This window comes from Thunnus thynnus, chromosome 7, assembly GCF_963924715.1.
Source record: "Thunnus thynnus chromosome 7, fThuThy2.1, whole genome shotgun sequence".
NCBI classification, from domain to species: Eukaryota; Metazoa; Chordata; class Actinopteri; order Scombriformes; family Scombridae; genus Thunnus; species Thunnus thynnus.
The window spans coordinates 28,906,220-28,930,318 of record NC_089523.1 but is presented as its reverse complement, the minus strand read 5'-3'; the positions used below and the strand labels follow the sequence as shown (position 1 = coordinate 28,930,318).

The 24,099-nt window shown below is 39.0% G+C and overlaps 2 protein-coding genes across 3 annotated transcripts; one reads left to right on the top strand and one right to left on the bottom strand.

Moving 5' to 3' along the window:
* The first annotated feature begins 483 nt into the window (after positions 1-483).
* gipr (gastric inhibitory polypeptide receptor) lies at positions 484-17,127 on the top strand. 2 transcript variants are annotated; one of them, XM_067595355.1, is made up of 15 exons: positions 484-732; positions 7,804-7,900; positions 9,114-9,210; positions 9,344-9,451; positions 9,567-9,688; positions 10,400-10,506; positions 11,216-11,369; positions 12,184-12,343; positions 12,580-12,640; positions 12,803-12,872; positions 13,831-13,919; positions 15,488-15,626; positions 15,764-15,805; positions 15,985-16,077; positions 16,624-17,127. In XM_067595355.1, exons 2-15 carry the CDS (start codon positions 7,850-7,852, stop codon positions 16,945-16,947), a joined length of 1,617 nt encoding a protein of 538 aa, XP_067451456.1. In that variant the 5' UTR covers positions 484-732; positions 7,804-7,849; the 3' UTR covers positions 16,948-17,127. The 2 variants fall into 2 exon arrangements, with proteins under 2 accessions (XP_067451456.1, XP_067451457.1); XM_067595356.1 differs by lacking the exon at positions 7,804-7,900.
* A 1,750-nt stretch (positions 17,128-18,877) lies between these two features.
* LOC137186423 (THAP domain-containing protein 5-like) lies at positions 18,878-23,618 on the bottom strand. Its single transcript, XM_067595358.1, has 5 exons — positions 23,429-23,618; positions 22,416-22,599; positions 20,952-21,769; positions 19,615-19,801; positions 18,878-19,328 (listed from the first exon to the last, which is right to left on the bottom strand). Exons 1-5 carry the CDS (start codon positions 23,500-23,502, stop codon positions 19,209-19,211), a joined length of 1,383 nt encoding a protein of 460 aa, XP_067451459.1. The 5' UTR covers positions 23,503-23,618; the 3' UTR covers positions 18,878-19,208.
* Positions 23,619-24,099: the final 481 nt, after the last annotated feature.

Genomic DNA, 24,099 nt, shown 5'->3' with positions numbered 1-24,099 from the left:
GAGTACCTTGAAAAACTGAGGTGCATGTGTACCGAGGAGAACTGCTGCTGTTTTAAAGATAATAATAATTTGATTTAGGTCTGTTTATTTAAATTAGTATTAAAGCATCCTCACTTTACTTTTAGTGCCTAAAACTTTTGTATATTTATAATATATTTGTGTATTTATCACATTATTCCTAACCAGTGGAAATACTTTGAAATTGAAAGCTCATGAAACCTGATCTAGTCATATTTTCTACAAAAAGAAAAGATTTTAAAAGATTTTCCTTTCTTTTCCATTGCTTTGGGAAACGTGGATTAGAATATTTCTGGAGCCAGAGTCAGCAGCTGCTTTTAGTTAAGAGGAATCAAAACATCCTGCTCTGTCAGAGTAAATCAATATCCATCAATACGAGGCTAATAACCATAACACCATCACTCAGGTGACTCAATGAGAGAGAGAGAGGGAGAGAGAGAGAGAGAAAGAGAGAGAGAGAGAGAGAGAGGCTGGTTGAGTCCGGCAGTGACCACTCACTGAACTCGCGTCTCTCTCAGCGCTTCATGGATGTCTGTAACATTTATATTCAACCTAATGATGTATTTAAATGATCGTATTATGTGAAAGCTCCTGTATTTATGCGCGGGACTCTGCGCGGGAACATTTCAGACACGCAAACTTCATTTTTTTCACACCTGCACAGCGGGGGATTTGGTTGCAGACTCTGACCGTGAAAAGATGGATTTATTAAAGGTGAGGATCAAATATTTTGTATTACATTCATATTTATTTGAGCAGCTTTATCTCATGTTAACCGTGATGAAGCGTTTTATCTGCAGTCTTCCTCCAGTGTGCGGTGTGCTTTTCCTTTCTGGATAATTAGTTGGAGTCGTTCATTGTATTTGTTAATTTTAGCATGATGATATGACCGGATATTTGTTTGTTATGTAAGAAAGTGGTCTCCAGCTGGTTGAATGAATGAGGACAAAGAAACAAACACAAACAAAGAGATATAAACAAAACCACCGTGTTGAGGATTAAGAGCCTTTAAACTGGATAACATAACAGAAGAAGATGTTTTATGTGCAGCTCTGTGTCATCACAGCGAATGTCATGGCACACAGCTACTCCTCAGTTAGAGGAGTAATAAAAAAGAGGAAGGTGAAACAGTCTATTTTAGGTCGAGCAGAAGTCCCTCTGAAGTTTATTGTCAGTTTGATTGTGGGCTCACTGCTGAGACTGAGCAACACACTGAGTCCATGACCTCTCACTGCCCTGCGGGAAGGGAAACAAGACAAAAAAAACAAACAAACATGGCAGACATCTGTCACTTGACAGACAAAAGACACTGAAAATGTATCAATTAATGACCATTTTAATAATCAATTAACAGTGTAAGATGTTTTTCAAGTAGAACATTTGCTGGTTACAGCTCTTAAAATCCTCTTTTTCATGTTATTGTACATTGAATGCTGCTTGTTAACAGAGTTTCCACTGGGCTCTTATAACTTATGGTAAGATTTGTCACTATATTTGACTTGTATAGGTTGTCAATAATGAAAATAATTGACAGTTACAATAACTAAAAGAAGCTAATGTTCATTTCCGGTCAGATTGTCACATAAGAAAACTTGTTGTTGTTGTTGTTTCTACTTAATGAAAGAAACAAAGAAGTTGAATAAATTCCTCAGTCTTTACTGAACACGCGTATCACAGTATCAGTGGTTGGTGCTAATTACTGAGTTATTCTAGCGGTGTGAATTATTACACACAGCTTTGTGGTGAAACACATGGCTTAGGTATCTTGGAAAGCTGCTCACAAAACACACACACACACACACACACACACACACACACATACACACAGTTACATAAACTGAGACCTGTTGGCTGAAGTGTCATACAGGCTAATTGGGTTAAGTATGCATACATGTGCGTGCATATGTGTGTGTGTGTGTGTGTGTGTGTGTGTGTGTCACAGCCAGGCCCAGCTGTGCTATTGCTATGTTTTTCGTCAGTCGGATGAACCACCGCTGCTCCAGCTGTCCGCGTGCAGGAGAACATCGTGACAAGAGGCTAAACAGACTCCTCTGTAAAGTCTGAGACACTCTCCGTGCTTCAATGTGTGTTTAAGTGTGTTAAAGTGTTTGTTATCGTCATATCAAAATAATTCATCAGATTCAAGCAGAATTCAACCTGAGACCCTGCAAACATACCGACAGTGGTTTGATGTTGAACGTACAAACCGGGGGGGACAAATGAATGGAAAAGACTAAACAAATCCTGAGAGCAGATGGTCTTGTTTACTTAGTTTAAATTCTGTTTATTTTAATAATCAATCTAATCAGGACAAGCTGGCCTTAAACTTAAGCACAGTTTGATTGGGAGTTTCTAGATTAATGCCTCTATGGAAAGGGCCTGATGCATGAAATTGATCATTGAACAAAAACGTCTCCTTGAGGTTGTTAAAAACATGCAACATGATGATCTACTGTATGTAAAATGGCACAAAACTAAGAGTTTCCCTGCAGACAATGAGGTCGATCGCCAGTGGCACAGTTGCTCTTGACTTTATTTCAAACCAGCTACAGTTGCTGAAGCTGCTGCTGCTGCTGGACCTGTAAAGTATATGATTTAATAAGTTTCTATTTCCCCAGGAAAGACAAGACCTTTAAAATGTTTTCTTGAAATCACTACAGAAATCAACAATTCCCTCTATGAAAATGCCACTTCTAATGCCACGTACTGTAAACCATTTCTCCTTTTCATCACAATCTGGCTGCGTTATCTCGTCCGTGTTCGCCGGTTTCTAAAATGTCACGCAGCCCGCGCTGTTCTCTGTCAGTCAAGAGAGTATAATGATCTGATCAGTTTAACGGTCATCATCAAATCACTCAAATTTTGTTTAGCTCGTGCTGTTTTTTTTCAAGATGTGAGGAAGATCCCCACATCTTTCCACACCCTTCTTTCTTTGATGGATAAAGTAGAGGGAGTTGGCTCATTTAAGAGGAAATAGTGTCTATTTGGATCCTTTTAAACAAGGAAAGAAGTTCACTCTAATGAAAAGGGTTTATTAGCTGCACAAGTCAGAATGGTTGTTAGTTTTGGGAGGGGAACGTTTAGAAGAATGGAGATGGAAGCATATAGGAAGTTATGGGTGTAGCGGTGTAATTTGTCTTTGTCGTGTGAATTAATATGTCAGACTGTTAAACTGAGACAGTTAAAAAATAAGAAAAAGACTGAAAGAAAGAAACATCCTCAATAGAGACACAAGAAAACTGTAGTATGTTTAAAGCTGATTCTCAGAAAGCATCTTTTTTAAGTCTGTTAGTGTTGAGGTGCGAATCACTTCAGGGAAACAGTCATGGATGTAGTGCAGAGTAAATACAGTCAATCTCTTCCTCATATATTATAAAACATAATATATAATTAAAAAATCTTGTATTTTCTGTCTTTCTTCCTCTCTCTCTCTTTCTCTCTCTCTTATGAGTCAACACGAAACATAATTAACTTTTTCTCATGATAGTAATATACTGTGCAGATGGTGCACATTTGCCATCAGCGCTGATTAAATTCAGATACGTAAACTTGAATTATACTGTGATTATTGTGCATGTAGCAGCTCGTAAGGTGAATATTTGCTGTAAAATGAACATCCGAGAAAATCATGAACATAAACAGGACACATTACTGCATGATGTGGATATCAATAGTAGCAGCAATTAAGTGATAACGGTCTTTGAAGACTGAAATTTCTATTGTGCTGAAGCTAAGAATTTCAAATATTTCATGCACCAGTTCCCAGGAGATCATTTCCTGAATGGGTGCAGTTTAAAGCAGTTAACGTTTGAGTTGATGTGTGTGCTGTTTTTTTCCTACGGAGTGCTGATTAACCTCAAAATAAACTCATTTTTATTCCAATTTCAATCAGTAGCTTATCTGGAACAAACATCTACATCATTACACATGACACAAAAACTGTGTCAAAAGTGTCCTTTTTTTTTGACCAGGATATGTCTTTGCACCAAAAAGGACACTCCATGCTTCATACCTGTCATATTGTCACATCTAGGGAGCATTTGAGTGGGCTTTGTGCACCTTTGTACGGCCTAAGTGCCACTTTGATTAGCCTACCGCTCTGAGTTTAAGGCAAAAATGATACCCTTGTGCATGCCCTTTGTTCTGTTCAGACGCCTCCCAGCCTCATTCACTGCAGGGAAAATCAATAACGGCCTTACTACCTTTAAAAAGAAACTTCAATATTTTTCAACCTGGACCCTATTTTCTCATCATTTTGTGTCTAAGTGACTAATGGGGAAAACAATTTTTGAAACTGGTGCGGTATTGACCGAGAGTGATTCAGCAGGCAGCCGCTCAACGGGCTGCAATGTAATCAATACGTAATAGCACCCCATCAATGTATTTCCACTGAAAGTGCTTGTTTTTGCTACTGACAGGCTCAGATTGTTATTATAAGTGTCTGACAACATTATGGAAAAGATCTGACTTGGTTAGACAGAATAATAAACAGACCAGATCAAGCGAAAAGTGAAGAAAAACATTTTATTTCTCTGTATGGTCCTTTACATAATGTTGTCAGACACTTATAGTAACAATCTGAGCCTGTCAGCAGCAAAAACAGGATGTACATTTACGAGGGGCTGTTGCCTCGTCAGATTATAATGCAGTCTGTTTCACAGCTGCTGGCTGAAGTTACTCAATACTGGACCAGTTTCAAAAATTGTTGTCCCCATTAGTCACTTAGACACAAAATGATGGGTTGAAAAATACTGAAATGTCCCTTTAAAGCTGGAGTGCGGGACTTTTGTCTCCCCCTTCTGGCAGTGAGAGTACTTACAAAAACACTGTCGACACATACTAATGTCATAGGCTCCATCGTAGCCAACTCCGTCGCTTCTGTGCAGCTGTAAAACTGTGGATAAATTGTTTGATACTCTTAATGAACAGATACATTTCTTTTTGTTGTTTTTTGTTGTGTTTTTGCCCTCTACTGCTAATCAAATCTGCCCTTGAGGGACAATAAAGATCTGAAATGAACTAAACTGAACTGTTTTGAACCCGCAAAATGATTCATTTCACTAGAATTTGATCCATTCGGTCCGATAATATTTGGAAAGTCTAGATGAGCTGCATGATGAAATTATTTTATCCCCATTCAAGTTAGCAGAGGGCTAACCGGTTTTGTCCATAGAGCATGTGCAGTATGCATCATCCTGCTAGTGCAGGAATGTCACCACCGACACCAGATTTAAAAACTCTGTATACTGATTTATCTGGCGCTGATAGGCTTAATCAGCATTATGTGAACTCGTTTGGCAAAGGCTTGAATGTAACGGACGTTCATTTACATGTAAAAGTTCCAAAATGCAGGTTTAAAGAAGAAATATTCATTCAAGACTCAAATCAAATAAAAGTGTAAAAAAGGAAAAAACAACTGAACTTTCAGCAAAATCTTGTGGATTTAAATCACACACACATATATATGACAGATTAGGTTACTGCAGACTCTCCTGCCTCCTACATTCATTTGTGATCCTGATACTAAGTGCTTGAGGCAGCGTACTGTCCACACACATACACTGTCACATGCTTGACTGTACACAAACAGACCGACCATTTTACTCCCGACTTATTTCTTGCCCTGATCTTCTATTCCATATTCATCATATTCATAACACCTTAAATCATTATTACCATCTGGGATCTTGTTAACATTATACCAAAAAGGCCTTTGCTGTAATGGTGTAATTAGTGACACCGTTACTACAAGTGTCATTCAGGTTTTGTGAGGTTTTTAAGACTCAAAGAAAAAATTTAAAATTAAAAGAAATTTCAAACTACCCTGTTGTTAATGTGTGCTTTCCTGCAAATTTCATAACTGATAATTATGTGATACATCATTAAACAAACCCAGAGTTGTGCGAAACAGTGGGACTGATAAGTACAATTTCTTTGTTAAATATTTCTTTTCATTAAACATAGTTGTGTTTTTATCTCTTTTTACTCGCTATATAAATCTTGATCTACAGTTTCTCATTCTTACTGCAACAATAGAAAAAATGTATTTAAAACTTGAGTTTAATTTTGTTACTTCCTGCAGATGAAGAATACTTTTCTGTCAGTGTATACATCTAACATCTGTTAGACATGGCAGGCACAGCACAAGGCAGCAGTAATTCATCAGTAACTTATTTCTACCACACACTACAGCAGAATATTTCAACAAAAACTTTATACATAACCTTCATGAAGGAAGGATTTATTGGGGGACTGTTGTAGACAGCATTAGTTTTAACTGTACCCAATAAACTGGCAACTCATGCAGTTGTGTAACTGTAAATTTAAAACCTGACATGAGATAATGTAGCTATCATAATTGAATTCAAGCTTAAAACTACAACAGCAAACTACTTGCGATGAGGCCTTCCTGAGAAAGTCGCACAGATCATTCTTTAATGAGGAAATTCTCTTGTGCTCCATCCTTGTTCTTCTCACGCTACAGCAGGCTTTGCTTGTCACATGCCACTAACTTCCTGAATTATAGTCGTTACCCACCAGTATTGACAGGAGGATTAAAGACGGGATTATTCTGCCATCTTTCATGTTTCTCCTCTGTGTGCTTCGATGGTCTGGAAAGTGCACTCGCTAATCAGACTCACAAGTTACACAGAGAGAGGCTGGTCTGAGAGCTCCGGGCAAGGCGGTGTCATCGTCTGTTACTGTAAAAGTGTGAAACACATTTAAAAATGACAAATTAATCAATCAGGTAGTCACTCTCTGCAAAATAAGTACAGCAGAGTTTCATCAACATCATTGCATGGATAAGAGTCACAATCAGAAATCACAAATACACACAAATACAGATATTATTCTACATAATATTCACTATCTACAAGTTCACAACCCTCCATACACATTTACAAATAATTACATAAGTCACAATATTGGCCCCATATATATTCAAAGTTACAGCCTCACAGAGACCAAATTTAACATTAAGTATATTTGGGAACTCATTGTCAGACATCACCAGGAGACTGATCACAAAATATGACATTTCAAGGTAAAAAAGACATTTGAATGATTTTCTTTTATTAATGACTTAGTTTAATAATGAACCAACCTCACTGAGTCAGTTTCTGGGAGGGATTGCCTTATTACCTTCTGATCACCATGTCACTAACCTCTATAAACAGATATCATCAGTCCGAGCTGTGTCAAGTTAATTAAAATAATATTTCATAATCACAAGAAAATGAAGTATCTATCTATGGACTCCTGAGTGCTTATCATTCACATTTTGGGTCCCTTTGGGTCCTGAATTCAATCCAGCAGCTGGTATCGAGCGCAAAACTGGATTATCAGTTGTAGTTTCATGTATTTCTCATACGCTGCATTCATGTGGGCTTAAATTAGGGTCATATGTCTTGTAGCTGTGTATCACCATATCTGAATTTTGTATGAACACATTCAAGTGTTTGAATGTGTAAAAATTAAATCTATTTGTTCGGATATTTTTTACACATTCAAACATTTAAATGTATTCATACAAAATGTTTTCACACATTCAGATATGGTGATACACTGCTACAACACATATGACATACCACATTTTAAATGTAAACCAAAAATTAAGTGATGAATTTTTTAAAATCTTTACCAGGAGAAAACAGTTATTTTATGTATTTCAAAGCAGTATGGTGCAGACTGTAAGGGGACTGATAAACGATCTGGATCTTATCCCATGATTTCCTGTACTTGACCCCTGATGACCTCTCAGTAACCCTGTGGTGTCTTCTCAAGCTCTGAGATGATCTCCCAGTGGCCACACATGGCACACCGCTAAGTGATGAAGGCTTCTGAGACGTTCTTCATCCTCATCCTCCTGTACAGGACTGTGGTATGTACTGGAGAGACATTACATCTAACTGATGAAACAGCAGCTTATGATGAACAAATTATGTTATTATTAAGAATAATACTGGAGGAGAGTCTTAATATATAATACTTTTTTTAATCTGACACCTTTTCTAATCATTTAGATTTTAAGTTTGAGGGAAATTATTGTCTAACAGCCTATTTTCAATGAGGAAGAGACTACACAGTAGTAACTCTGATGCTTTAAAGGGGACATATTATGCTTTTTTTTGTCTTTCTACTTTGCTGACGAGCTGACATCTGCTCGTCATGCATGCCCATAAACGGCTGTCCGTTCTGTAGCCTTTGTTGCTAAGGTTGTTGCTAAGGTTGTTGCTAAGTTTTTTCCATGTGTTGTTTGCGTTATCTACTCGCATATTTTGGATCAGATCTCGGCTCAAACATGCACGCATTTGGAAAGTTGACACTTCAAGTAAAGAACAAGAAAAAATAGTGAAATCCTGCTTTAGTTTGTTGCATGGTCTGTAGCCGGCCAATCAGAACAGAGTGAGCTCATCGGGAGGGGGGGGGTCTTAAAGAGACAGGAGCTTAAACGGCCTGTTAGAGACAGAGGCTGAACTGAGAGTGTGCGTAAAGGGTCAGTATGAGCTAAATTAGTTTTTTGAACTGTAAATCATGCAAAGATATTCCATTAGAGCCCAGATTAAAAATATAGACTTGTAAATATGCGTAATATGTCTCCTTTAAACCCTGTGTACCACACACTGCTAGTTTATTAGCTACACCTAGCTGAATGTAATTTAATCCACTACAGTCCTGCTATGACCTCAGAATTTCTGTCCATCCTCATTTCTATCAGTTGCGGATGTATTTTAGTCCATTACAACAGTGCCTTGGCTTGCCTTCACCATCTGTCTCCCTCCTCTTCTGTCTCATACTGTTTCTTCTCCCTGTTTGCTCCGTCTGCTGAGTCTGCTTTTGACTGCTTGTTACACAACACCACCTCTAACTGCAGCCTCAGAAACGGACAATGGATTTGAAGAGACACCTTTCTGACTGTGTCCATAAAAACATAATATGATAATCTTCATAAAAGAAGGATTTATTACAGGGTGCTGTGTTGAATTACATGAACTTATACATGCATAGAAAACTACACACAGGTAATAATAAGAAATCATGGTGAGTGTTACTGATATTGACTTGTGTGTGTGTGGGTGTGTGTGTGTGTGTAGTGTGTATCAGGGAGGACTATGAAAGAGACATTGGAGGAATGGAACCAGTACAGGAATGAATGTCTCCTCCGGATGCAGACAGAGGCCAGGCCTAAAGGTAACACACACAAAACTGCACACTCACGCTAATGAAAACTAATATGATATGAATATGAATGAAGACAAAAACTACACAACAATATATTGTGTCCTCTCTTCTTCTCTTCTCTCCTCTTCTCTTCTCTCCTCAGGGGTGTTTTGTCATTCTATGTTCGATATGTACGCCTGCTGGTCAGATGGAAAACCTAACTCTACAGTCAAGGTGCCCTGCCCCTGGTACCTGCCGTGGTACAGCCAAGGTATGAATACAGACACACACACACACACACACACACACACACACACAGGTGTTCTTCTCAGTTTATGTGTGATCATGGGTGTGTGTGTATCAGCCTCTGTTGTGTGTTTGTGTAGTGCGTAATGGTTTCGTGTTGCGGGAGTGTGGTCCTGATGGTCAGTGGGCCACCGAAAACTCCAGCCACACCTGGAGGGACAATTCTCAATGCAGCTCTGACAACAAGCAACAAGAAGCCAGGGTACACACACACACACACACACACACACACACACACACACACAATCATAACGGAAAATTATGCAAAAACTGTCAGGGCTGTGGAAAACAGGAAATGAAATAATTACCACTGATGCCAAAAATTTTTAATTGAAATTCAGACCAGAAAATTACAGGTTTTATGGTTTGTTTCCTGTTTATACGGACACTCTGTTGTATTTTCTCTTCTTCATACTGAATATATTTTGGGTTGATGTACGACAGAAGGGGGTGAAACCTTTAAAAAAGGCACCGTAGTCCACAGGCTGTTGGTCCGGACTGGTTTTCTATGCTAATAGTAGTTTGTTCTATTGGTACAGAATGGGTTTCCATATTAACTGGACATTTCACATTCCACATTTTACTGTTTTAACCCAAACCATGATCTTTCTCTAACCGTAACCAAGTGGTTTTTGTGCCTAAACCTAACCATTTAACCCAAACCATGGGAAGGACAAAAACGTTCCTCCATTTTTAAACAATTTGAATTTGATCACATGATCTTCTCGTACCAATAATAAATGGACTGTTGACATGGAGGAATCCGTACCAATAGCCACTTCCTAAAATAAAAATCTAAAAAAATCAACTTGCTGTACAATAAAAATAAGAAGATTTACTCTCAGCTCATTACGTGTGTGTTTTCTGTCCGCTGTGTTTACTTATTCTTGTGTTTTGGTTGCATTTGTTGTAGGAGAAGCAGATGATGGTCTTAGCCTACTTCAGAATCATGTACACTGTGGGTTACTGTGTCAGTCTGGCCAGTCTTTGTCTGGCTCTGATTATTCTGATGTTTTTCAGGTAAGTCTTCATATCTACAGTCTGTGTTCTACTTTTATATTTTCAGTCTTGTTATCTCATCATTTTAATCTGGTTATCTTTGTTTCACTATGTTTGTTTACTGTAAAGCCCTGTGTAACTGAAACTAATTAACTTAAAGTTTATTATTATAGACCTATGTCCAAACCTAACATGTTTATGTACAGTCTTTAAAGATCTTAAATAAACAAAGGTTTTTATAATCCACCTAGATTTTAATATTAAACTATTTTAAAATATAAAATTATATAAAATGATTTATTATGAAATTTGTGAAGCATTTTCTCTCATTTGAAGAAAGAAAAATAGACTTTCTTGACTTTCTAATTCTGTGAAAAAGGGTTTTTTCCACTTTTTTTGCATCTTCTTTGGTCTTTAAAAGCAACATTTGATGCTTCTCGGACATGTGAGTGAAATTATGTAGTGAAAAAAGCAACAGATGCAGCAAAGTGAAAATAAACAGACCTCAGATTATCATATAAGCACTTGTCTGTCAAACTTGAAACACTGTGTTCGCTTTTCACACTTTTCTTGAGGTCAAGTTTATTCACTGACCTCCATAATCAAATAAAAGAAAGACAGTGTTGACATTTCATCCTCTGTGTGACGCATGTTTAGCAGTCTGACTGTAAATGTAAAACATTATTTTGATGTGTTTGACATAACTGTGGTGTGTGTGTGATGTCTGCAGGAAGCTGCACTGCACCAGGAACTACATCCACACCAACTTGTTTGCGTCGTTCATTCTTCGAGCTGTTTCAATCCTGACCAGAGACGCTCTGCTGAGCAGAGACCCTCCTGAGTTCAGGGACAGCAGGAATGTCTCTGAGGTACTCAGTGATCAGGTAGGACACGCGCGCGCACACACACACACACACAAGAAACAGAGAGACAGATTGAGAGAAAATGCAGAAAACAACTTATTTCAAAGATGTTTTACATTCATTAACAGCTGATTTTATTTTCCAAACCTTTTCATCCCTTAAGTGCAGAACTGTGGAATCGAGACAATTTAGACACAAAAATTGAGTCTCGACTTGATGTTACTCCAGAGAGACTTGATTTAAATTCCAACTGCCGGCAGACTTGTTAAAGTAAAATGAGAAAATGCTGAGGTATCGTTTAAATCATCAGCATTCAGAGCTCTGAACGATTTGCATCTTGTTTTGTAAATTGCTTGTGAGGAATCAGAATCAGAACCAGGTTTATTGACAAGTAGGTTTGCCCATACAGTCAATCTGCCTTGGTGTCACAAATATACACAAAATGAAATAATCCAAAGTAATATAAGAGGAGAAAGAAAGAAATTTACAATAAAAAATATGTAAAATATATTCTAAGTGAGAAGAGCTGCTACAGGTTTAAACTGTAAATTGGAGAGAATGAAATGAAATGTACAAACTATTGACCAACAATGTGCAATTGTATATAGTGTAAACAGTATATGAAGTATATTAATAATAATAATACAAGTTTTATTAATGTAACGCGCCATCAAAAATTTGAGCCTTGCCCCAAAAGTAGTAAAAATAGGTCTTGTAATCATCATTATACCACTGAAAATTTGTCATTACTAACATCTCGATGACCTGTTTTCTCTTCCTACACACACACACACACACACACACACACACACACACACACATACACATACATCAGGCAATGTCTGGGTGCCGCGTGGCTCAGGTGCTGATGCAGTACTGCGTTGGAGCCAACTACTACTGGCTGCTGGTGGAAGGCCTGTATCTACACAATCTGCTGGTGCTGATGGTTTTCCCTGAAAACCGCTACTTCGGTGGATACCTGCTCATAGGCTGGGGTACACACTACAAACACACACACACACACACACACTACAAACATACACACAACAAACACACACATACACACACACACACAGCACAGCTGATATGGACATGAAGTGAAAAAAGGAAATGGTTAAACTCTTAATTATTGACAGCAATTTACACACATCATGTGTAAACTGATTCAATTCATCTGCTGTAGCATTGAGATTTTTCTATACTTATATATTTTATGTCTGTTTCGTGTCAGGTGCTCCAGTGTTATTTGTTGTTCCCTGGATTATTGTACGTTACCTATTTGAAAACACAAGGTGAGACATTTTTATTTTGGCTTCTTGAACAAATTTTCCAACACAACACTTTTCCAAATGCTCCAAAATGCTTGGATATAAAACATAATCTGAAGAAAAACATAATTTCATTCTGCACCTCAAGAACTTGTGTATTATTGTAAACTTTGTGTGTGTTTCTAGGTGCTGGGAGGTAAACGAGAACATGGAGCACTGGTGGATAATCCGCACTCCCATCCTGTTGGCCATTCTGGTAACGTACACACAGGAACATTCAACACACACACACGTATAGAAACTCTCTGGTCCATATTAATGCAGACAACATGCATGTAAAACAGACACATCACAGCCCAGTGAGCTCCAGGTTGGAGTGATGTCTCTCATCATATGTGTTGTGACATCACACATCCTCACAGCTCTTCTTCAGGAAGTGTCGGGGGGTCGCTGGTTGACATACTACAGATACCACACATGTACAGTTCATGACCTGCAGCATGTACTCATTATAATCATTCGATCATGAACACACATAAACAAGACTCACACAAAAATGAACACGGGCATGTCTGTGTTATATTTGACTTTCATAAGTCGGTCAAGGATTAAAATTCATGGGTGACTCATAGTTGCTTCCAGCCAATCATGTCATGAGTGTTTAGCGTTACGTAGCGCCAAATGCCAACAGATGGAGGTCAAGACTCCAAGTTCCCATTTAAAAGCAAGGAAAAAAATCTAATGTAGCTTCAACACTATTGACTCTTACTGATGACTTCACTTTTACAAACAATGAATCTAAGGAAGAATGTTTTGGTTTTTGTTGAATCTAGTCTTATTTTATTAGTTTTAGACATCAGCAGAACACCTTGTCCAACAACGCAGGAGCACAAGCACAAGTGGTTTCGATGGTCTGACAAACAAACCTCCATTTAAAGAAAATGAGGGCAAAATGTCAGCAGCTATTGGCAAATTTTGGCAAGCTGCCTTATAAAACTACTGATTTATTTTATGCCCTGAAATCAGCTTTTTGCTTCAAATATTTTTCATCATAATCAGTAAACTTTCATTAACGGTTGTACTAAATTACTCTTTAGACTGATAGTTTTGCATCTGTGCTCTGAACTATCATTTCATCTAATTTGGAACAGTATCATTGGATGTGAATGTCCTGTTTGATGGGTCTGTTGTTTCTCTCGTTTTTATCTCTTCAGGTGAATTTCTTCATCTTTATACGCATCATCCAGATCCTCGTATCCAAACTGAAGGCCCATCAGATGAGGTACACCGACTACAAATTCAGGTAAGTCACATGAGCACGACTGAATGAACACTGAGGGAACAAAACTAAAATAAACTTCCTCCTACACATACATCCCCTCCCCACTCAAGGAAAATGGTATGTGCAGTGGGCGAGACAGTAATTAGGCTAATGGTTCTCAGGTCAAGCTAATAGCCCGGTGAACATGCTATACATGTGAACACTGTGGGACCAGTACTGTGGGAAACCTCCTTACTGGAGCATTAGAGGATCAGAGCAGAATTAATATTAGTGGAGGTGCACAGAGCTCATGTCAGCGCTTTGATATCTTGAAACAACCTTCTAATCTGTGACTGAAAGTGCACAGAGACAGAGTTTTAGCTTTCATGGCTTTCAAATGACCCATGAGTGGTTATGAAAGTCAATATTTATATTTTTACTCCAAAGCCTTAAAGTATGCAAAAGTTCTGCATGGATTTTATTAGTATGAGAGTGGGACAGCCTCTGAAGCAGCATCATGTGACACTAAAGACTGTTATTTTAATTATTTCAGTGTTTGCAAGGCGTTTACAGTAATTGCAGGGAAACTCTGGGACTGTTATTACCTCAGTGTACTTTACAGCACGTTATTGTCATTTTCAGGGAAACTAATTAACACACATAAAGATGTTAAATATATGCTATAAACTAGAAAGCCACCAAGCCAAAGACCTAGAGGCAAAAGGTTGCATTAATGCCTGTAATGAAAAAAGTATGTTAAAACAAAGGGACAAGAATAGAATTAATGATAAAATATGCAAAGACATATCATTTATTCACACATTTAATGACCCTCTTTGCCTTTGTTTCTTTGCATGTCTGTTCATTGTGGACTGTAATGGACTTCTGTGTTTTCTTGTTGATCAGCAGACATTTTTAATGCTGACAATTAAACTAAAAAACAAAATTCAATAAAACGGAGACAAACTTAATCAATCTTTATACATATTGCTATACAGTTAACTGTTAATATCTGATCAATATAACCACCAAACCCTGTTTTGCCATCTTTATTGCAAACACGCTCACTTTAAATTAAGTCTGATTATTTATTATTATTAGTCAGTGTTTATTTTATGTTGCCAGTCAATGTTAATGTCAATGTTACTAAAGTACATGATATTAAAATCTACGTTTTGACTCAGCTGCTGTAACTCTCTGAAGAACCTGAAGAGTCTGTATCAAGAGGCACAAACACACACACACACACACACAGACTTACATACAAGCTTATTGCTATCTATCTCAAACAGACAGATTTATAAGAATAATTTCCATCAAGCAGAGCTATAGTCTTATCTTTGACGATGCTCCGCTCGAGGGGAAAAGGTACTTTTCTTGTTTATCCCTGCTCAGATCTTGGGGGCATCTGGGTTCGTGCGGGAAGACGGTCGTTTAACTGGAAAGCAGACGTTCAACAAACAAAGCATCTTCTCTGCTGAAGTGTCTTTGAGCAAAAACACTGATGAGATACCAGATTTAAAAGCAACACTCACATAAGTTTCTGTGTTTCTGTAGCTCCCCGAAAAAGAGAGACAAGCAAAACCTCTTTTGTGTGTCTTTCTCTCCAGACTGGCCAAGTCCACCCTGACCCTGATCCCTCTGTTGGGGATCCATGAACTGGTCTTCGCTGTGTTGACAGAGGACCACACGGAGGGCGTCTTTCGCGATGTCAACCTCTTTTTTCAGCTCTTCTTCAACTCTTTCCAGGTACGGTCTGGATTCGTTCATCCAGGCTGCACTCAGGAGAGACCTGCTTCAGATAAAAGCAACATCGCAAAACATATTTCATGTTGTTTGTGCGTTTGGTTTGATTAATAATGAATTAATTCCCCCTTTTTTCACAGGGTTTACTCGTAGCCATCCTCTACTGTTTTCTCAACAAGGAGGTAGGTGGTGTGTGCAGCAGGTGAGATAATAACCAGAGTGTGTGCACATGATAACACCCTCTAATGTTTAGCCTCTTTATTTGTTTCATTTCATTTATCTCCGGCTAGTATATTTACTCATCATCATAACCCTCCTTCCCTTCTTCTTCCTCTTACTGTAACTCATCGTTCGCTCGCAGGTGCAGGCGGAGATAAAGAAGAAATGGCAGAGGTGGAAGCTGGGGATTTCTGACCTGGATGACCTGAGAAACACTGGCAGCAACACACCACAGGTGGGCGCCAACACCGCAGCCTATCAGACGAACACATGCTGTAAATCGTTTAAACGGTCTTTCTTGCTGTGTGTATATTTACAGGCTGTGTGTATCTGAGAGAAATGTGCTAAATCAAATTCCTTGCTTCATGGCCAGTTAAAAAAAAAGACTGTTTATAGTGTTGTAAACATGGAAACTATGCTTGTATTATAAATGTGCAATTCAAAGTGTTAGCACTGGAAACACTCACCTTTATCTAGCTTTACACAAGTGCAACCCTTGTGTTTCTCCTGTAGTTGCACACTATACAAGTAACTTATGAATATTAGATTATTTTTCAGTAGATTTTAGGGTAGATAAAGTGTTGCTTCAGTAATTTAACATATTTCGGAGGGTGTAGTAGCAAAAAATGGGTACTAATGGTACAATACAAGTATTTTTTATTCATATTTATAACTTAAATACATTATTGTAAGTTTGATTCACAAGTTAACACAATGGAAAAATCTTTTCTACACTTGACTTTCTTGAACTAAATAGTGTCATAATGTTATTGTTTTACAGGTCGGCGCCAGCGTGCCACTATCTGGCCAGTGCTACCATCCTTGCCTGCCAACCGCCGACTGCCTGGATGACTGCCGCCTCTCCGCCCCGGCCCACTACCCCTCTCCTCCTCCTCCTCCTCCTCCTCCTCCTCCTCCTCCTCCTCCTCCTCCTCCTCCTCTTCCTCCTCCGCCTTCTCTCCCTCAGCTCCCCATTCCTCACGCCTACACACAGCACCAGGATCAGCTGGGAACCAGACAGCTGAAGACCTACTGCTATATCCCCGCTCATAGACAGGATGGAGGAGGAGGTGATGACGAGAAGAGCTGTGACAGCTACTGCTGAAAATTCGACATGGCCTTAAAAGTCTTCTGGAAAATGAGGTCAAAAAAACAGTAATTAGTACATCCAAAACAGACCCACTGACTCACTGAGAGGATGTATCATCCATTGTTATGTCTGTAGAAATATTTAGAAAACATTTTTATCTAGATTTAAAGACAAAGAAATAAATGGATGGATTCACATTTTCCTCAGTGCCAGCTGTTGATGATATCACACAGGAATTTGTGCGGAGACGGCCCGTCACTCGGAGGATCTTTAGGAATCGTGTGTTTCATCAGTCCGGCTTTCATGTCTTAAATTAACAACGAATTTCAACCATTTCCTGGTGTGCCTCTGTTCAACTGACCCGGCAGCATAAATCAACAGCTGACAGGACTCATCTTCTCTGATTTCATACCCACTGAGGAAGCAACACCAGTTTTATTTCTTTTTATAGCCCTGAAATTGTTTTAGGTTGAAACATGGAAATGTGCCAAACTTGTTTAATTGAACAGTTTTTACTGTTAAAGGGATGAAACCTCAACGGTATTTACCCTCTTTCCGAGAAAAGCCAATCTCCGTCCACTCATCTGAAGCATCACACCAGTCACACCCATCCTAAAATAGTCGTCTCATTTCACTCCTCACGGTACACTTATAGGTTTATTATTGTTTAGTTGTTTCTTAGCTCAATTTGTTCATCTTTTCTTCATATGTCCTATTACTAGCTTACAAATTAGTGCAATCATTTGAAACCAGTTTTCATCAAACACCAATAAACATTGCCAGACAGTGTTACTCAGGAGAGCAGCCATATACTTTCTTGAAAAGTCAATACATTCAAAACCTAATGAAGACCTGTATTGGTTTTACCAGTGTTGAATGCCTGTTTCAGCTATGAATTACACATGGTAATAGATACTCTATAAACATAGAGCAGGGCCCAGTGCGGTTACTTCTGTCATGTCAGGCCTCCGTTCTTCTCTCTGCACGGCTTCTCGGCTCTTTACTTTGCTGCTTCTTTTCGTCGTTCAGAGTCTTGTTCTGAACCAGATTCAGTTTTTCACACATCTACAATATAGACTTAGATTTATGACCTCTATTACCAACAGAAAAGGGAAAAAACCCTGCAAAAATTTTGCTGATAACTAAAGTCATTATTAGTTAATCTAACTTTCAGAAAGGAAGTTCCTCTGTCACGCTTCCTTCCCTTTTGATGGGTGTATAAACTCTTCAGTTACACTTCACATAAGACTCCAGATTAAATTTATAATACAGCTGCTGTCTAGCAGTGAGAGCAAGAGGAGGGAGAAGCAAACGCCATACAAGTTTGGCATATTTACAGTACAACTTCATCACCATGAGGCTTGTGCAAGAGGCAGGTTTACTCAAGTCAAATGACATGTTCCAGCTGTTACTTGGCAAAGTTATCGAGATTCAATCAGTATCATGTTCATTCTTACATAACTATGGCTCGGGTGGTTTATATAGAAAAAGTATCGGGCTTAACAACTACTTTACCATCACAATTACTACTTATAGTTTTTTTTTTAACATTTGTTTTATCTATAGGGCAGAAACTGGAGGAAGAAAAACAAATGTTTGGAGACATTGAGCTGAACGGGCTGTTGTGGTTTAATTCAGCTGCTTTCTGTCACTGTTGAATCATGTCACTGTGTAGCAACATGTCCAGTGTTACTCGGAAATGGGATTTAAAAACTTCCATGAATCAAACCTGCAACCGTTGGTGTATTTACTGTCACTAACTGCGTGCTGAGAGATAAACCAGCGTGTGATGAGTCATTTCCTTTTGTTCCGTCCTGCTACCGAAGGACAAAAGGTCAAAAGTGTCAAGCGACGGTGATTAAATCAAACTCTTTCTCAAATCAATGTTAGTTCTCTAATCTCTGGTTCTTTTAATAGCTTCGATTTAGAAATTCAGACCAAAACGTAAACAGAAGTTATTTTTAATTTCATATGTACATTATCACAAACAAAAAAAGTGGTTGGAGGAAAGAAGGGTGAAAACCTTAAAAAACACATTCAACATTGTCCTAAATTACTCATCCATATTTGTGCAAAGCTCACAGCATGTTAACTACCAAACTCCCTCATTTCATACACAGATTTCATTCAGTTATCAGAAGAAAAAAAACAAAAACTAAATTAGGTAGCATTTTGTTTTTTTAACAGTATTGGCCACGTCACTACATTTTTTGGCACCGTAGGCAGCCAACAGACACACACACACAGAGATGAGACAGACGCAGTCAGTCGGGCCCTCACAGCTTTTCCTCTGTGTCGTTCAGTGGAGTGTAAAAATATGCAGCGTCATCTTCTTCGTAGATGATGGCTACAGTCTCATCGGCGTCTGAAACGGCTGCGCTGGTCTGTATGTAAGCCTGGGAGAGGAGGAAACGTTTGGCAATTTCTCAAACAAAATACATGACGACATAATTATTTTTAGACAGGAAGGATTGAATCACAGAGGATGCACAAAATAATTGATTTCACAAATATTTAGCCACTACATCTAAACACTACAGGCTCAGATAAATGCTTTTATAAAGTTCAATGGAGAGTCGAATGACTCCCAGAGAAACATCAGAGTACGCCTACAGCTAAAAGAAACTTGAGCAATAGCAATTATCTGAACTTAAGTCATGTAAACACGTCAGACTCCCTCACCCTCTCAAGCAGCTGCAGTCGCTCCTCATTCAGCAGGTTGTTCTGTCTCAGCTGGCTGACTGTGTTCTCCAGTCCCAGAAGTTTCTCCAGGTGCCGGCGGTGTCGCTGCTGCAGCACTTTTACCTTTTTCTGCAGCTCGGCCACAATGGCCTCCAGCTGCTCCTTACTCAAACTGTTCTTATGGTAGCTGTCAATGTGAAAATAGTAAAAAGATGGTGAATGCTGTGCTAAAGCAGCAATAACAAGTCAGTTGAAGGGTATATAGGGTAGGGTATACATGCATATTTAAATGTTTCGTTCTCATAAAGCAAGTTTTTCCATTTGTTATAAAAATGTGATGTTAAACTGAGACAGTGGCAATATTGTTAGTTATATTTAAAGGCAGGATGAGGAGGATTTGTCAGTTGTGGTTTGTAAAAACATTCAAAGTTGGCTCCTTCCTCCTCCACAGTTCAACGACACCAGAAGTGCTATGCTGCTATGTCGCTACGTTTTTTTTATAGAGTCTCAACCTCTGCACACCCTCTGCCCAAAGGTTGACGCCCAGAAACGTCCTGAACACAACAAAATACAGGCAGAGTCTCTGCAGATACATACACTGCAACACACTTCTAGAGGGTCATAAGTGATGATTGAGAGGGATTATTTTTTTAAGAGTCTATACATTGTTTTTTTTTTGTTTTGTTTTGTTTTTGTTTTTTTAGGGAAAACCCTGCTCATTCTGCCTTTAACCAAAAGTTGAAGAATGAGAAACGCTCATGTTTTAGGGTAAAAAGTGGACTCCTGACAAGGAAAAAGTGTGTGTGGGTACAGCAATCTGATCCCCAATAATTTTGGTCATTCACAATTAAACTATCAGGTGCAATTTTGTTAATTTGCATTTAGACAGTCTGTTTAACTTTTATTTACACTGTCGGCTTCTTGAATTCAGTGTTGTGCAGGCAGATTTTTGTCAAATTAAAACTTGAAAGTGCATTTAAACTATTTTGTTGCAAAGGATGGCTGAATGATCTCAACATTAATAAAAAAAAAAAAAAAACATTATAGTTTCAGTCAGTTTTGGTCATGCAGCCCACATGTGAGGAAAACAGAATTATGGATATGAGAAAGAAAAGCATAACTACTAAAGTGCTCTTTAGTAATTTAAAGTCAAATATCTGATGTTGATTTTTAAGTATTGACTCTTTGCTGCATCTTTATAGGCTGCTGAATTAACTCTGATCCCATTTTAATGCAGTAACCAGCATCTTTGGCCTTGCAGAAAGAAAGATTCTCTATAAATCTCTAAATATAGATTATAAATGCAGACGTGCTTGAAACCGAGAGTCGACGCTCACCAGTGCTCCTCCAGCTGGTGATCCTGTCTCTCTCCTGTGCCATCCTCCTCTGGCTTGCAGTCGTCTCCCTCTTCCCCCTCTGTGTCGAGTCTCTCCACGGTGAGGACCAGGGACGTGGGTGACGGCGACACGTGTTTGGACACTATAGGCAGAGTAGACGTGATGGGCTTGGAGCTCAGCGCCGACGACAGCACCGTGTTCGGGGAGAAGGTGAACTGAGATGTTTCAGAGGGGAAAACGTTTGGTATCGTCTCGAAGTAGGCGATGACTTGCGTTTCGTGGCCTTCGTGGATGTCGGAGAACTCCTCCGTCGTACAAGTCACATCTTCGACACAGAGAGAAGCTGCAGACTCATCTGTGCAGCCAAGCGTGGAGTCATTCACCACCAGCCGTTGGCCCTGAGTTAAAATGGCAGCAGTGATCCCGTTCACAAGCTCCTCTTGCCCGTCACCAGCAGCACATTCGGACATCACCACCACTTCCGTGTTCTCCCCACTGTCACTCAGATCATCTACTGACTGGATTAAAGTTAATGGGAAATTTGCCCCCGTGTTGAATCCATTTACTGAAGCCCACTGGTTCAGGTCTGTCTGGATAGATCTGTCAGACTCTTCAACATGACTCGTCTCCATCAGGCCGGTTTCTCCCTGCTGCGCTGAGTCGACAGTGATCTCATACAGGTGCACCGTGTGCAACGTACTTTCCGTATCTGCAGCATCGTTAGCTGCCGTCCTGTCATCCGACACCATTATGCTTTGATTACCGTTAGCTCGAAGCACTTTTGGTTTCTTCTCGCTGTGATCCGTGGCTTTCCGTTTCTGGAAAAAAAGCAGGTGAAGCGTGCGTTTATGAAAACACAAGCAGCATGATTGTGTTTACAGTTCAACTTTGAGCAATGAAAAAAGAAAATGAAAGTTTCCCAAAGCATCTTGACTCACTGCTGAAATATTTAAATGTTTTAATTTCACTCCAATAAAAACAGATTTTCACATTTCAATAACACTTAACTGTCTGCTATGAAGGGGAATGAATGGGAAAATCACATTATTTCAACATTCATGCTGAATGAAGCTGCAGATCAGGGAGGGGGTTGCTGAAAACTAACTCCTCAATGTGATTTTGTGTCATTAATACAAATTTCTATCCTTTTAATCTAATTAAACTAATTAAATGGTAGAAAAATAATACAAGATGTATTCAAACATTGCAAATTTTCAAGAGCAAACTACAGCTTCCTAAAATAAGGCAACAGCAACTTCTTTTATGATTTCAGTATTCAGCAAAATAATGGAAACATGATTATTTGCCAGTATAGTATGTTGGAATATTATCTTAACATCAGTGCAGTAGTGGGGGTTTTATCAACTTTCTTATAAGGACCTCTCTAGTGTTTTACACCCAGGACTCCTTCAAAATGTCTTGTGTTTCTGAATGAGACTGCATTTATATCCTTTTTGGTTTTACCTCGGCCTTCTGGAAGACTGTGGGCACTGCATCGCTCTCAAGGTAACGGATCCCCCATCGCACCTTAAAGCATGAGGGTGCAAAATGTTCGTGGCAGATGTACTGGTGTCGAGATGGAATCCAGTTCTCACGTCCCATGTTCCTGAGCCACTGCTGCAGCCGGTCCGGGTCCTGTAGAGGGAACCTAAGATACGATAATAGTGAGACACTGAAATCGTTAGAAAAAGGAAAAACAAAACCATAAAGCAGAATTTACACTGTTCTTGTTCACATGATTTGACAGTTAGGTCAAATCAGGTAACTAACCAACTCTGTGGACTCATCACCTTTTGGCTTGTGTCATTAAACACTGCTCAGCGTAATCTGATCCAGCTTGGGTGTTGTATGAGCTTGTTGAGAGACGCTTCTAATATTTCACAGAGCTGCTCTATTTAGTTGTTTAATATGGTAGACAGGTTTCTATTGTTCTGATCACTGTGTGTACTAATGTGGACCTTCCAGTTGTCATGTTTTTTTTAAAGATAACATTCCCAATAAAATCATCAGGAGAGCTTTTATTCCTGCCTATGAATCAGCTCAAGCGTTAAGATGACATCATCATTACAGTCTGTCTTCCTGTTGCACGACACACCAGGGTTCAAACCCACATAATACAATTGGGAAGTGGCACTATTGCAGAAATAATCAGCACAATATGTTTAAAGAAATGTTTGCCCTTCAGTAAAAACTCAACTGAATGACTTCCTGCCCCAAAAAATGATGATTTAATCAGAGCTCAGACTGTCTCAAAGGTCAAACCGAGACGACGCAAACAATGCAAGTCATCAAAAACCCAATTAGATACCGATATTTCATGACTACAGTGATTCATTTTAGTAAATAAAATGTCGTAAAACGGACGTCGCGAATAAAAACGTTGCTTAAAGTTAGATGACGCTTATATCAGCAGCAGCACTAACGTTACCTGAGCAACGAGGTTATCTAAAACACTGATAAAAACATAACCAGCTTACTTGTAAAAGCTTCTCCTGTCGCTGCCGCTCCCGGAGTCGCTCTTACAGTTCGGGACTGAACAGTATTTGGGCATCTCAGGCCGGTCTGGTTGTTGCTGCTCTTATCTTCGTGTGCAAGTGGGTCCACAACAAGGTGAAACTCGTGCTGTGTTGTCAACGCGTGGCGCATAGTTGACGAATGACGATCAGCTGTTGAGACTCGTGACGTCAAATGAACGCGACTGTCATGCTGGAAGGGGCAACGTTTTCTTTTCCTTCTTGAGCGTGTCAACGGTGTCATGTTACAGGAATAAAGAGATGCTCTTTAGACATGTTTTAAGATATATATAAATACTCTACTTTGAATAATAATGTCTAATGTGGTTTTTCCACACCAAAAAAGTCCAATTATCTTGTTAAAATCCTTAAAATTACTCATTGTCCCTCATTAAAAATGACAGAATCTATACATGTGCAATTATGTTTCATTTCAGAAGTTTAATTGCTGGACACAGGATGTCTCCTACTTCATTGTAAAGTTAATTCTCTAGTTTTTGTGCACTGGAGGCTTCAAGTTTCCATATCACACTTTTCTAAAGTTCAATATTGGATTTGAAGTTAAGGAAAAGATGACGATTAGCTTCCAAACAATATAAATCACGCTCGTTAGCTCACCCTTTAAATTCTGAATT